This window comes from Bactrocera dorsalis, chromosome 2 (genome assembly GCF_023373825.1).
Source record: "Bactrocera dorsalis isolate Fly_Bdor chromosome 2, ASM2337382v1, whole genome shotgun sequence".
NCBI lineage: Eukaryota > Metazoa > Arthropoda > Insecta > Diptera > Tephritidae > Bactrocera > Bactrocera dorsalis.
In genome coordinates this window covers 52,376,138-52,389,885 of record NC_064304.1, presented here as the reverse complement: position 1 = coordinate 52,389,885, position 13,748 = coordinate 52,376,138, and the positions used below count along the sequence as shown (strand labels likewise).

At 34.6% G+C, this 13,748-nt stretch overlaps 1 protein-coding gene across 8 annotated transcripts in view; it reads left to right on the top strand.

Annotated features, from left to right (window-relative positions):
- Window positions 1–7,731, top strand: part of LOC105225417 (adenosylhomocysteinase-like 1) — a 45,526-nt gene extending 37,795 nt beyond the window's left edge. For all 8 annotated transcript variants that reach the window (XM_049448058.1, XM_049448059.1, XM_049448054.1 and 5 more), the window contains 8 exons: window positions 4,355–4,442; window positions 4,501–4,820; window positions 5,934–6,283; window positions 6,342–6,494; window positions 6,752–6,917; window positions 7,068–7,314; window positions 7,374–7,494; window positions 7,554–7,731. In XM_049448058.1, coding sequence (XP_049304015.1) covers window positions 4,355–4,442; window positions 4,501–4,820; window positions 5,934–6,283; window positions 6,342–6,494; window positions 6,752–6,917; window positions 7,068–7,314; window positions 7,374–7,494; window positions 7,554–7,560 — 1,452 coding nt within the window. In that variant the 3' untranslated portion in view covers window positions 7,561–7,731. The remainder of the gene's footprint in view (window positions 1–4,354; window positions 4,443–4,500; window positions 4,821–5,933; window positions 6,284–6,341; window positions 6,495–6,751; window positions 6,918–7,067; window positions 7,315–7,373; window positions 7,495–7,553) is intronic.
- Window positions 7,732–13,748: the final 6,017 nt, after the last annotated feature.

The following is a 13,748-nucleotide window of genomic DNA, read 5'->3' as shown; positions in this document are numbered from 1 at the left end:
TCGGCTTATTAATTCGGGTTTTGTCCCGCTGGTCTTTAAGTTTAACTTTTTTAACGCTTCTTTTAGTTTCACTACCGTTTAATTATTTAGGTCCATCCCACTTCTGAAGTCTGTCCTTCAAGACAGAGTCAGATGACCGTTCTTTATTAAATTCAAAATGCGACTAAAGCTTACATGTTAAAATGAACTGATTGAAAGTAAAATGAATGCATGAATACATATATACAGTAGTATAAATAAAAATGAATGTGTATTCTAATAAATTGCAGAGATGCCAATAGTGACAAATATGGTGATGACAGTACGTATAAATATAATATTAACGGAGTTCCTACAGTCATTTTGTAAAAATGGGTAAAATCGGGTAAATGGGTAAAATCGGTAATTGAATGAGCTATCTAACTAGACCATACTCTAGCGCAAATATACCCGATATATGTGTTCCCGACTTTCCATCTGATTTTGTACCCTATGTAGTAATTTTGAACTTTTGTTAGCGAAAATACCGCAAAACTTTTTTGACAACCTAATATTTCAAATCGTTTTCCATTTTCAATATGTACTATTGAACCTAAACTTAACTTTTCCGTGTTTTCTAAAACATAATGTGAATAAGTACTGAAAACTAATGATAGCTGCTTTAGTCTAAACCTCATATCCTCATCGAATAGTGATGAGCGATATTTCACTACCGGTGATTTTTTCACTGTGATTGAAAAATCGCAAATCGCAACTGCGATCACTTTTTATAAATAGCAGTGATTGCGATCGCAGTTCGAAACTGTGAAACAGGGTATTGTATATATCGTATATGCTATTTTTCGTCATAGCGGTTTGAAGTTTTGAGTGTAACGTTCTTATAATTTTTAATAATGGCAGGAAATGTATCAAGGAAAAGAAGTGATCACACTTCACTTCTTTGAAGTGGTAGATGAAATATAATCAAAATGGAATATTTTAATTTGTTTTAATAAAATTTTTAATTTTACTTATTGTTAAAACCAAATTTGAAAGCTTTTTGTGATGAAAACAAGAATTGTAACTAATTAATTTCAGAAAAAATGATGAAATAAAAAAATTACGGGTTTTTAATATTTTCCCAAAGATTAGGAAACTCGCGTTAATTATTTGGTCTTGAAAATATTAAAAGCTAGTATTCTAAACAAACAAATTATCAACCACACTAATGGTAATTCCTTCTAAGAAATGTGTGAAACCATCATACCAACATATAAATGAACTATGCAATACGCTCTAAGTGTCAGGTAGCCGAACCACTCCAACATTTGCGAAAATGTAATGAAAAGAAAGGCGGAAAAACTTGACTCGAGTTACAGGACCCAAAAGATAATTTGCCGCCAATAACGACAAAATGTTTCCGTCGTTCCCATGACAGTCGGGTCTACGTAAGTGGAACAGACCCGGACTTTTATTCGGCCAAACAGTGTCAAATTGGCAGAATCTGCCGCTACAACAACAACAACGATGTTCGAACGTCGACTTAGTTGCGATCGCAATAGCAATATAAAATCACAGTGATTTAAAAATAGCAATCACTGAAATCACAGTGATTTAAAAATCGCAATATCGCTCATCTCTATCATCGAATGATTTTCGATATATAAAATTTAGCCACTTTGTGTTGAGTCCATGACATATACATATGTATATCTCATTTCGGTAAATTAGCCCTGCCAACCATGAGCGGGTAAAACACCAGATAATCAGCGGGTAACATGGTGGTAAACGTAGTGGTAAACATATAGAGTGTTTCTTAGGCCGGGCGAATATTTTACCTACTCACGTACGTATACATGTGATCATACATCTTTGTTGCGCTCATTCAGCAGTGTCATATAAAAAGTATATCTGTTCTGCTCTAATATCCCCAATTGAAGGCTGATTCAGGGTTGCATTTTAAACAGCTGATGCAGGGTTGCATTTTTTAATTCCTATTTTAAAAATGTATTAAAATTTCAAAGAAAATTTTTTAATTTTTAAATTATTAATTTCATTACTTTTAATATATATTTACATTTATACAATATATTTAATTAACAATAATAATTTGATCTAAAAAAAAATTAATTAAAGAAAGGATTATTAATAGCTGAAAATAAAATAGTGAAAAAATATAAAAGACAAATACTTGAAAATAAAGTAAAAGTAATAAAACCTGAAAATAAATAATAATTACATTGAATTTGTAATATCTAAAAGAAAAAGAAAGATTAATTGTATAAAATGGTAATAATATCTGAAAGAAAAGATTAATATTATCTGAAAAATAAAATATATTAAATACAAATAGAATTTTCTCTGCAAGCAAAGATTAATTAAATAAAAATAGTGATAAAATCTGAAAAGAAAGAATAATTAAATAAAAATAATAATAACATCTGAAAGAAAAGATAAATATTGTTTGATCATTTAAAATATAAAACAAACATTAGTTTTCACATATTATATTGGATTGCGCAGGCCGCCTTAAACGCATAAAATACATATGTACATACATATGTATGTATTTATTTTTGCGTATTACCTTGGACTGCGCAGTCCAATTTGAAAGTACACACACTTTTTTCACATACTTACTTAACAATTGATATTTGCCGCTTCTGATGATATACATAGCTGCTGCTGCTACTTCCAATTCAGTTCTGATTTCCAATGCTATAAAAATAAATGAAGTAATTATTTTCAAAATATTGTTAAAAAATCACATAAAATTCATTTACTTACCTTCTTGTTGTACGAGTCTCCTTCACCATGGTACGATCACGAACGACATGCGTCTTTCAATCGTTTTTTTTTTATTACCCTTTTTGGGATTTTCTATTGTCACTATTGACAATTATGTTTTCTCCTTCGCACTCATTCAAATAAATCAAGAAATGAAAGAAACTTTTTTTCATCGCATTTTGGTAAACAAAAAATAACCCGAAAATGTGCGTTGGTGTTAGTGTATGGAGAAAAAAGGGTAAGTTGTATTGGAATATTTGTCTCAAGCGGGTAGCCGTGGTTGGCAGGGTAGTAATGATTGTAAATGTATCTATGACCTATAATCAGTGGTGTAGCTACAACTTTTGGGCGCCCGGGGCCAAGGATGTTCTGCCGCCCCCTTTATCTACCTACCTACAAGTTTCTTGAGGTGGTTCAAACAAAAGTGAATATTTACAAAATATCTTCGATATTAAGTATATAAAATTTAGAATCTAGAAGCCACGCAAATTCTGAAGTTCCATAATTCTCACAATATGTTTTTTGAGGAAATTGATAGTAAATTTACAAGACATCTTATTAAAAGCCATAGAAAAAAACCCAATTTTTCCTATATCTTGTACACTTTTGACACAATTTGGAAAAATTTTTGCCCGAATTGAAGATTTTAAATACTATTTTTGAAATTTTGGAGAAATAAAAGTATTTGTTACAATCAAAGCATAGGGTAACTGTAGGAGTAACATGTCGCGACGACAAAGTAACAATAAAGATACTGTTGCGATCAAAGCTAGAAAAGTGCACATTTAAGTTCTATCACTATTTTTAAGAAAGATATAAGCCAAAAGATATAAGACAAATTCAAAGACTGAAGAGTATTCGAGTAAAAATTAATATTTTCAATTGTTATTCAGATTATGAGATTGTGAATATACAACTCTTCGCCTCGCCGTTGGAAGTTTTCGAAAAAGGCCCAAAAATAATAATTAGGGGAATGTCAATTTTTCATTTTATTTTTTTATATTTATCAACATTTTTTTATGACTCTAGTAGGGACGATAACCATTCACGTACGTTTTAAGAATAAATTGGGTTTTTGTGTTTCAGATGATCCAAACATGAGAAATCGTGTTCACCAGTGAAAAAACGCAACTCATTCACCCAGCCATTTCTCCCGCAGATGTCATCGAAAAATCCGAAAAAATTTGTTATACACTCCACGATATACCTCATGATATGTGAAAAAAGTTCTATTGTAGAATAAAAATTTCTATAAAAAAAAATGTCAAAAAACAGGCCAGATTACCCTACTGACCCCTTAATATCGAAATTTGCGAGCACTTGCGAGGGTATACAATGTTTGGTTGTTTCCTAATTGTTAACAATAATATTTATTGTTTTGAATTATAAACATTTTCAAGTTTAATTTAATTCTGCATTAATCCGTGCTTTAATCCGGAACAGTATTGATTTATTTAAAATTCACTGGATGGATTTCAAATTCAAAGGAACATTTTTATAACAGCTTATTTTATCGTGTGCTATGTTCCTAACTGTTAATTAGAAACTAAGAGTTATTATCTCACCCCTCTCTAAACATTGGTTAATATTTATATGATTTGTTTTATAGCAAGAAGCTAAGCAACCGAGTGCTTTGAAAATGGCCAGTATGACCAGAAGACGTTCCTCAGCAGCATCTACATGTTCATATAGCTCAGGTTAATTTGCTCTATTTAAAATTTACTTAAAGTAATGAAAGTTTTTATAAATACTTAGCATGCTATACTGGTAGCTCAGATGAAGATAATGTGTCCCCTCGCGAAAACAGGCAGCGGAACAGCACAGGTAGCTCAGATTTTTGTGTAAAAAATATAAATGCACAACAAGCTTTCGGAAGAAGAGAAATCGAAATAGCAGAAAAAGAAATGCCGGGGATATTGGCATTGCGAAAGCGCGCCTCAGAGGATAAGCCCCTCAAAAATGCACAGATTGTAGGTTGCACACATATAAATGCCCAAACAGCTGTGCTTATTGAAACATTAGTAGAGTTGGGAGCTTCCGTTCGCTGGGCAGCGTGTAATATATACTCTACACAGGTAATTTTATATATTATGCTGAATTAGATATTTATTGTTTATCACAGTAAAAACCAACAAGTTTACTATAGTTAAAACATATATGCGACTTTTAGTCTTTCGCACTTTTGATAGAAAATGTTGTAAATACATATATGGATCAAAGTAACAGAAGACTCCATATCAAACTTTCCAGGCAGTTTTCAGCAAAAATCATGGTCTGCAGTAAAAACTGAACTTATTACATATTACAGCTTTGAATATTAGACTGTAAAAAAAATTTTCTCGCTCGATCCTACACAATTTATCAATCGCTCAAACAAAGGTGCTTTGAAACACGTCTATGACATTAGGAAAGGTGATGAATCGTGGATTTACTCATATGAGCCGTAAAATAAACAGCAGTGGAATGTAGGGTATTTCAAAATGAGCTGAATACAACAAAAGTTGTTCGCGCACGAAGCACTTCCAAATAGTTGCCTGTTTGTTGGAAAAACGGGACATGTTCACTGTTTACCACGACCATGTTAGCTATCACACATCGACTGTGACCACTGCATTTTAGAGCACTCTCAACATAGGTTTGATTTGTTATTCTCTATATAGCCCTGAGTTGGCACCGAATGACTTCAAGAGGCATGTTTTGGAGAATCAAAGACCAAATGTAGTTCGACAATTGATTCAAACGCGTGCGAAAGTTTATGTTGTAGATCTTAATGGATAGTATTTTGAAGAACAATAAAGCGAATTTTCGATGTTTAAAATTTATTGCTCTCGATTGCCGAAATATAATAGGAAACCTACGTCTAAGTAGTGAATTATCAAATAACAAATCCTTTGAACGAATTTAAGAAATTACTAATACAAGACAAATAGCAACTCATAGTAAGTGGCCGAAATCAGTTTATAATATCGCAGACTTTCCAAAAACAAAATACATACTTTGTTGTCATTTGTTAAACTCTTACATATTCGAGCAAATAAGAATTAATACAATATATCCTCATATTACTATGTATATGTATATAGTATGTACATCTTTTTTCCATATCTTTCCTATTCATTAAATCACTCTTTACCTTCATATGGACATGTTCGCATATCTATTTATTCCCATAATATTATACATAATAGAATGCGGTAGCTGCAGCTCTTGCTGAGGTTGGTATTCCTATATTTGCATGGCGTGGTGAGACTGAAGAAGATTTCTGGTGGTGCCTTGACAAATGTGTCAACTCTGAAAATTGGCATCCAAATATGATATTGGATGATGGTGGTGATGCCACTCATTTAATGTGGAAGAAATATCCAATTATTTTCAAGGCGATTAAGGGCATTGTCGAAGAGAGTGTGACTGGTGTTCATAGATTGTATCAATTGGTAAAGACAGGAAAACTAACCGTGCCTGCAATAAATGTTAACGATTCCGTAACAAAAGCAAGGTTCGACAACTTCTATAACTCAAAAGATTCAATTTTGGACAGGTATGTCAATTTCGTAACTTCATCGAAAGTAAAAAAGGAATAAACATCTCACTTCTAGTCTGAAACGATCAACAGATATTATGTTTGCTGGCAAACAAGTAGTTGTTTGCGGCTATGGAGATGTTGGAAAAGGTTGTGCACAAAGTCTTCGAGGACAAGGCTGCATAGTATATGTAACCGAAATTGATCCAATATGTGCGTTGCAAGCAAGGTAAGTGCTTAAATACTATAAGGATAGCATTTATATCGGTATTCTGCTAGAGACGATTGTCTCATGTCTCTAATTGTCACAATCTTCATTTAGTGACTCTGTTAGTCAGGAGTCTCATTTTGGTATTCTGGCAAATACAGTATACTACTATACAGTATACTACTTTACTGTATCTGCCAGAATACCAAAATGAGACTCCTGACTAACAGAATCACTAAATTACGATATTAATTTGAAAAATTTGTACATGTTTCCAGTATGGATGGATTTCGCGTAGTTCGCTTAAATGAAATTGTTCGTCAAGTGGACATTGTTGTTACGGCTACAGGCAACAAGAATGTGGTTAACCGAGAGCACATGGATCGTATGAAATCTGGTTGCATTGTTTGTAATATGGGACATTCTAATTCCGAGATCGATGTGGTATGTGTTTTTGTATGTTTTCCCGATATAACAATTTATTTTAATGTAATATAACAACGAAATTTATATTTCCCCAATCGTGTATGCGTATGAAAATATGTCTCCACGCTTTTTTTCCTCTTTCAAAATAAATGCGAAAAAAAACTTTAGAATAGTTTGCACTCTGCTGAACTGTCGTGGCTGAGAGTGCGCTCTCAGGTAGACCACGTAATTTGGCCCGATGGTCGAACAATTATCCTTTTAGCAGAAGGACGTCTTGTTAATTTGGCTTGTTCGACAGTTCCATCATTTGTGGTATCAGTTACAGCTGCAGCGCAAGCGTTGGCTCTAATAGAGTTATTCAATGCACCGGTTGGTCGTTATAAATCTGATGTCTACCTGTTGCCTAAAAAAATGGGTATGAATGAGATTGAGTATTTAAATATTCGTTTTATGTTGGAATTTTATTTGTTTCAGATGAATATGTCGCAAGTTTACATTTACCCATACTAGATGCTCATTTGACAGAACTTACCGATGAGCAAGCCAAGTACCTAGGTCTAAATAAGGCTGGGCCATTTAAGCCTAACTATTATAGGTATGGTATCTACATACACAATATTCTGAAAAAATTTGAAGTACATATATTTTTTTTAGATATTAAATATAATAAGGCTTTAGTAACAAACTCTTGTTACATTCTATATACTTGCACGTATGTATAGCTATGTGATTATTATTGTATTATATGTATTTTATATATGTGCCAAAAGCTGATATACGTCTGAGTTATTCTAATTTGGTTACAAAAATATAACTTCCATGTTTACATAGAGATCGTTGTATAATTAATATAGGAATGGGAAAGGTAAGAATTTTGCATAATGTTGAAGGTATCAAGACGACAACTATATTATGAAAATAAAAACAAATCCAATAACAACTTACACTGGTTAGAAGTCATTTAATATGAAAACGTATCAATTGAAACGCCAATTCAATACTTTTGTTAGTAACATTTACAAGATTGTGTCCTTCCAGACAGAGTCAGATGACCGTTCTTTATTGAATTCAAAATTCGACTGCCGCTTACATTTTAAAATTAATTTTTTACATTTTTAAAAATATGGTGATGACAGCTTGGCTCTCCTCCACTCGTCCCGAGTTATTCGTTATTATTGGCGTCTTCAGGATCACCATCATCGTCTATTTCTGGAAACAAGGCACACCACGGTTTCATCTTGTCGGATGTTGCAATTTGACTGTTGTGACGTTGCTTTCGCTGCATGCCTTCAATATCTTCAACGACGTGACGATCGAACCTCAATAGTTTCTTAACTACGTAGGGACCCTTGGATTTCGGGTGCAACTTCTTCGACTTGTCCGTGTTTGGAAAAGAGCTTCGACCAGTACCAGCCTACCTCTTCGTACCGTATTGCTTTGGTGTGATGTGCGTCAAATTTGGCCTTCCACTTGACTGGTGCCAATTTGATGTTTCGAATAGTTTCACTTCGTCAATCATTTATTTGCAGATGTTCCTCTTCGTTCTGGATCGCTGCTAGCATCAAGTTACCACTAAAATCGCATAAGGGAATGTCGTATACCAAATCAATCGGCGCAAACTTCGTTGTCGCGTTCACCTTAGTATTTAAGCACCATTGCAGCATACAAACATGTGTATCTCAATCTTTCGCCTCACTGGTCGATGCTCTCAAAAACATCAATACTGCTTGATTAAACCGTTCTGCCAAACCATTCGAACGTAGTGTACGCACAGCTAGCTTAACATGTTGTATCTTGTTTACCTCGCAATAATTACCAAATGCTGCGGACGTAAATGCGGTACCTCTATCTGTTACAATTCGTTGCTGTAAGCCGAAGAAAAGAGTCAAATCATTCAATGCATCTACGACCGGTTTGGTTTTCGTAGATCTAGTAGGTACAACTACCGAATACCTGGTGCGTGCGTCCACGATGACCAGTACTCATGACCACGTCGACTTTTCACAAAAGACCCAAGATGATCCAAGTGTAAAGTGTGAAACGGTAATTTTAGAACCTCCGTACCATAGAGCTTGAATTCCTTGCGAATCGGTTCGCGACTGTAACAGCATTCAATACACGACTTGATAAAGCCCTTTGTAAAGTTCTTCATGCGCGGAAACCAAAAATGTAGCATGATCCTTTTTAAAGTACCGTCGACACCGGGATGACCCACATCGTCATGGAAGAGTTTAAGTATCCGCCATTGCATGCCTTTTGGAACAATTAACAAATTACTTAGGGTTACCAGATCGGTCCAGCGAAAAATCAGTACATCTCCATCAAAAAAGCAAAAAAAAAAAGTAAAAAGAAAAGGAGCAGGGTACAGATAGATCACAAATTCCAGCGTCTCAAATAGGTAGAATTTAATTATCTACCAGCATCGTACAATTTACATTTTTTTTGTCATATTTTTTGGCACTGCTGATTGCTTTTACCATATCAACATTTTCAGTTTTCATTATATACATACATATTTATGGAAATCGTTGCATGGCATGTTCTTATAATTATATTTAGTGACAATCATGTTGTGACCATTTTCAACAAGTAGACGATTGCGTTCATCACTCCATTGGATATTGATGAGAGAGAAAATTCTTTTACAATTAGCATTATGTCCGGGAATAGAAAAAATGTACTGCGCAATTTTCAAAATTTCAGAAAAGGAATCAATGTTTGAATTCGCTTTAAAAAATGTACAAATCTGGGCATTTGAAGTTTGTGAAAAAAATTTTATAGAACCCTCGTCACTCTCTTTTTTCTTTTCTATAAAATTGTTCAAATTCACCAATTGATCAGTTATCTTCTCTTCATGGATATGAACATGTTTTGACTCAAGAAACTGTATTGTTTGCACAACTTCTTCATATAGAACTTCTTGTGATGTGCGATCAAATTTCAACCATTGGAAAACTTTTAATGCGGACAAAGATAAAGTCCATTTCAACAAGTATTCAACAGCTTCCTGATAAACACTAACGGTTCTTTCATGGAAATCAAGGCATTCCTTTTCTTTTCCTCTGATTTCAAAGTGTCAAGATTTGAAAGTAGATTAAGAGGCAAAAACTTGTGCTTGATTCTTTCGCGCAAGGAATTAGCAACGGATTCAATGATTGCCATCGGTTTCTATTGATGCTATTTTACATTGAAAAATGAACATAAATGAGTGGACAAAAAAAAGATAGCTTTCAGCCAAATCATCAGAAAGAAATTTTCCATAAATTTTGTAGGTTTTTCGATTGATACAAGTAAGTTTTTAATGGAGGGAACAGTTTGAGAATTCGTTGCACTGCAGGAAACAAACTAAGCCATCGAGTCTTGCTGTGTGAAAGTAAAGGTTGATATTGGACATCACCGAACTCACAGAATTCTTTAAATTCAGCTGTTTTGACGGTGTACACCGAGAAATGCTTGAAACGTTTAAAAACGAGGGCATCAATATCATATTTTCCGAATTGATCTAATCCATGCTGGGCGCATTTATGAAGAATATGGACAGGGCACCCAACACCAATGACACGAGAATTTACTTTTTCTTTGAGTAGGGCCAACACATTGTTAGACCCCTTGCGATTCAAGCCACCAAAATTGATTGGAGCGTTATCTGCTACAAAAGCTGTAATTTTTTCAGTCAAATTTTGTGTCTCGAGAACGCTTTCAATCAAATTTGTAATCGTTTCAGCCTTCTCGTTATTTGTTTCTTGTAAATCCAGCAATTTCACTTGAATACAAAATCAAAGTATTCAGTAACAATGGGGAAAAGCTTATGATGACCATAATTAGAAGCATCTGTGCTCAAACTTATGAACTGAATTCCTTCTAAAGATTTTTGTACATCGTATATCGCACGTGGAGCCAAAACGCCATAAATAGCCACAGTTTTTGTTCTCGCACAAGACAATTGTTTGGCTATTTCAGAATCTACGAATAACGTACGAAGAAGAGGTGCAGTACAATCCATTACATTATAACTAGAGTGGTGTTTTACAGTGTGGAATGCCAGAGTTCCTACTGCAGCTCTGACTTTAAGTGCCGTTGGAGATGATTTTGTGACCATAAAAGTATCCAAGGTCATTTTCATGTCATACCGTATACGGCATGAAAAACAAAGTATTATTGATCTTAGAAAAGAAATTAGAAAGGGCACCCACCGCCATGAGCAAAAGAAAAAGAACAAGAACAAACTTGCCTTTTCATTTCCTTTTTGCTTCAGTTGCCATTGATAACTGCAAGTACTCCAAATATTATCTCTAAAATTAATTTAATTTTCGAAATAATTTCATTTCACATCATCTTTATAACCTCACAAGTCTTGGTCTGTACACTTACCGATAACTTGGGAACGTCGACAAATTCCAAAAGTTTGAAAACTGGAGCTTGCAATATAATTACATTCACATCCGTTTTCGTTCGACAAGTATGTAAATTAAACGAAAACACGATTGATTTGAAAGAATTATAAACGTTGTTGGCAATGATGGTGGAGCTTTTCCTTATGTCACTGCGTTGATTGCCAGTGTCTTTACCTACGATCACGCGTATAATTTCATTCAGCTTGCTAACTTGCTTCTACATGGTGCAAACTCAATCGTCAACTGTCAGCGTCAAAATCTTACTAGATACATCTTCTACCTGTTTGTCACCTCTTATTCCTGCACGACTTAGAGTATTAACGTGACTCATCGTTGACCCGGCTCGATGTATTATGTGATAGTTGTATTCCAACAATCGTAGTAGCCAACGCGCTACTTTCGGAATCATAGGTTTTGACATCTCTGCTGTCATCATCGCCTGACAATCTATTACGATGGTAAAACGTTTAACGAGCAAGAACATTCTTGAAGCGTTCACATGCCTCAACCACAGCGAGCACTTCCAGCTCATATGCATGCCAATTCTTTTCCAGTTGCATACATGCCCTACTGTAATACCATGTTCATCTACCTGATGCCCTAGAAAAGTAACCTCATTTCTCATGAATGAACATTTTGATAACCTTAGCGTTAATCCTTCCTTCTGAACGATTTTTAAAAACTCTTCTAAGTAAAATAAATTTTCTTCCTCCGTATCAGTAACTATAATCACACAGCTTACAACTGCTTTATTCAACAGTGCAACCAGCTGAGTCATCACCTTTTGGAATGTACAAGGAGCATTCCGCAAACCAAATGGCATTCTATTGAATTCATAATGGCCATTATGCGTTACAAATGGGGTAAAAGATTTTGCCTCTTCTTTTAATTCAATCTGGTAGTAGCCAGACATTAAATCCGACGTGGTGAACAACTTTTTAACAGACAGTGCCGCCAAAACGCCATCAACATCGTAGGCATCAGCCACGGTTGTTTTTCAGTTACAGCATTTAACTCAAGGAAATCGACGCACAACCTGTCCTCCCCATTTTTCTCACGCACCATAACTACTGGTGATGCATACTTATGTGGATTCACATCTGAGCACAATTCCCAACTGCATTAACTCATCTACGATTTCCTCAACAACACGCTGTTTAGGAATAGGAATTGGAATATACATATATGGTTTCTTATATATTGGTTTTGTTGACGTTAATTTGATCGCCTTGATGTACCCAGTTCAGGTAACTTCTCACCGAAACAATTCGCGTATACATTCACCATTTCAACTAACTTTTGCTCCATCTTCCTACCCTTAAAGTGCCCTGGAGACGATCAAATAATTGCGTCAAACAGTGCATATGTGTTAGTGATGTTCAATCGTGTGTTGCCCGCAAACGTTCAAATTAACACGTCAAACATCAGTTCATTTTTGATCTCGTAGCGAACGGTCGTCATGTCATCGTCGGATGATGGTTATCTTTTAGTGGCGGGTGCTGCAATTCTTATGAAAAAAAAATTGAAAATTTTATTATTTTAATTTATTTGATTTGATTTGATTTTATTTTAGTTTATTTATTTTATTTTAGTTTATTTATTTTAATTTATTTGATTTTACTTTAATTATTTTATTATTGTAATTTATTTGATTTTATTTTATTTTATTTTAGTTTATTTATTGTATTTGATTTGATTTTATTTATTTTAAAATTTTACGTTTATTTCACTTAACTTTTTTCTTCTTCACTTCACTTTTCCGCAAGTATGTATGTCCTCTTCGCTTGAAGTCTTCACTGCAAATGAGTCATGCTTGTCAAACATGAGTGGAGACGATCAAATTATCGTCCGTCAAATAGAAATATCAAACATTTTTGATTTTCATCAAACAGAGCCGACAACAAGTCGGTGTAGCGTACGTGTAGCCGATGAGAGCCGACGACACCAACAAAATTAAAGTGTTTGACGCAATTATTTGATCGTCTCCAGGGCACTTAACTCAGCACCGATATCTAAGACATCCCTTTCAATTTGTATAATTGTGCACATGCTTTGGATAGGACATCAATACCAACAATTGCTTTGTAAGTCATCACTGAGTCGTCTATTACCCATAATTCTACAGATCGTGTAGCTTTATTCGTTGTAATATGCGCTAACATTTTTCCGTGACAGGTAATCTGACTACCTCCAAAACCAATTAATCTTTCATCTCACTCAGTGATACACAAACCACACTTTGTTGCTATTGATTTCCAGTGATCTGCTACTGCCTGAGTCAATTAGGTCCTTGCATCTTACATTTTCGTTGCCCAAAATTTCAATGTCCATGCACAACTCTTTGCACCAGTGGCGTAGCTAGCGGGGCCGAAGGGGGCCGTCGCCCCGCGACGTGTCACTCTATGCTTTGAATGTAACAAATACTTTTATTTCTCCAAATTTTCAAAAATGGTAT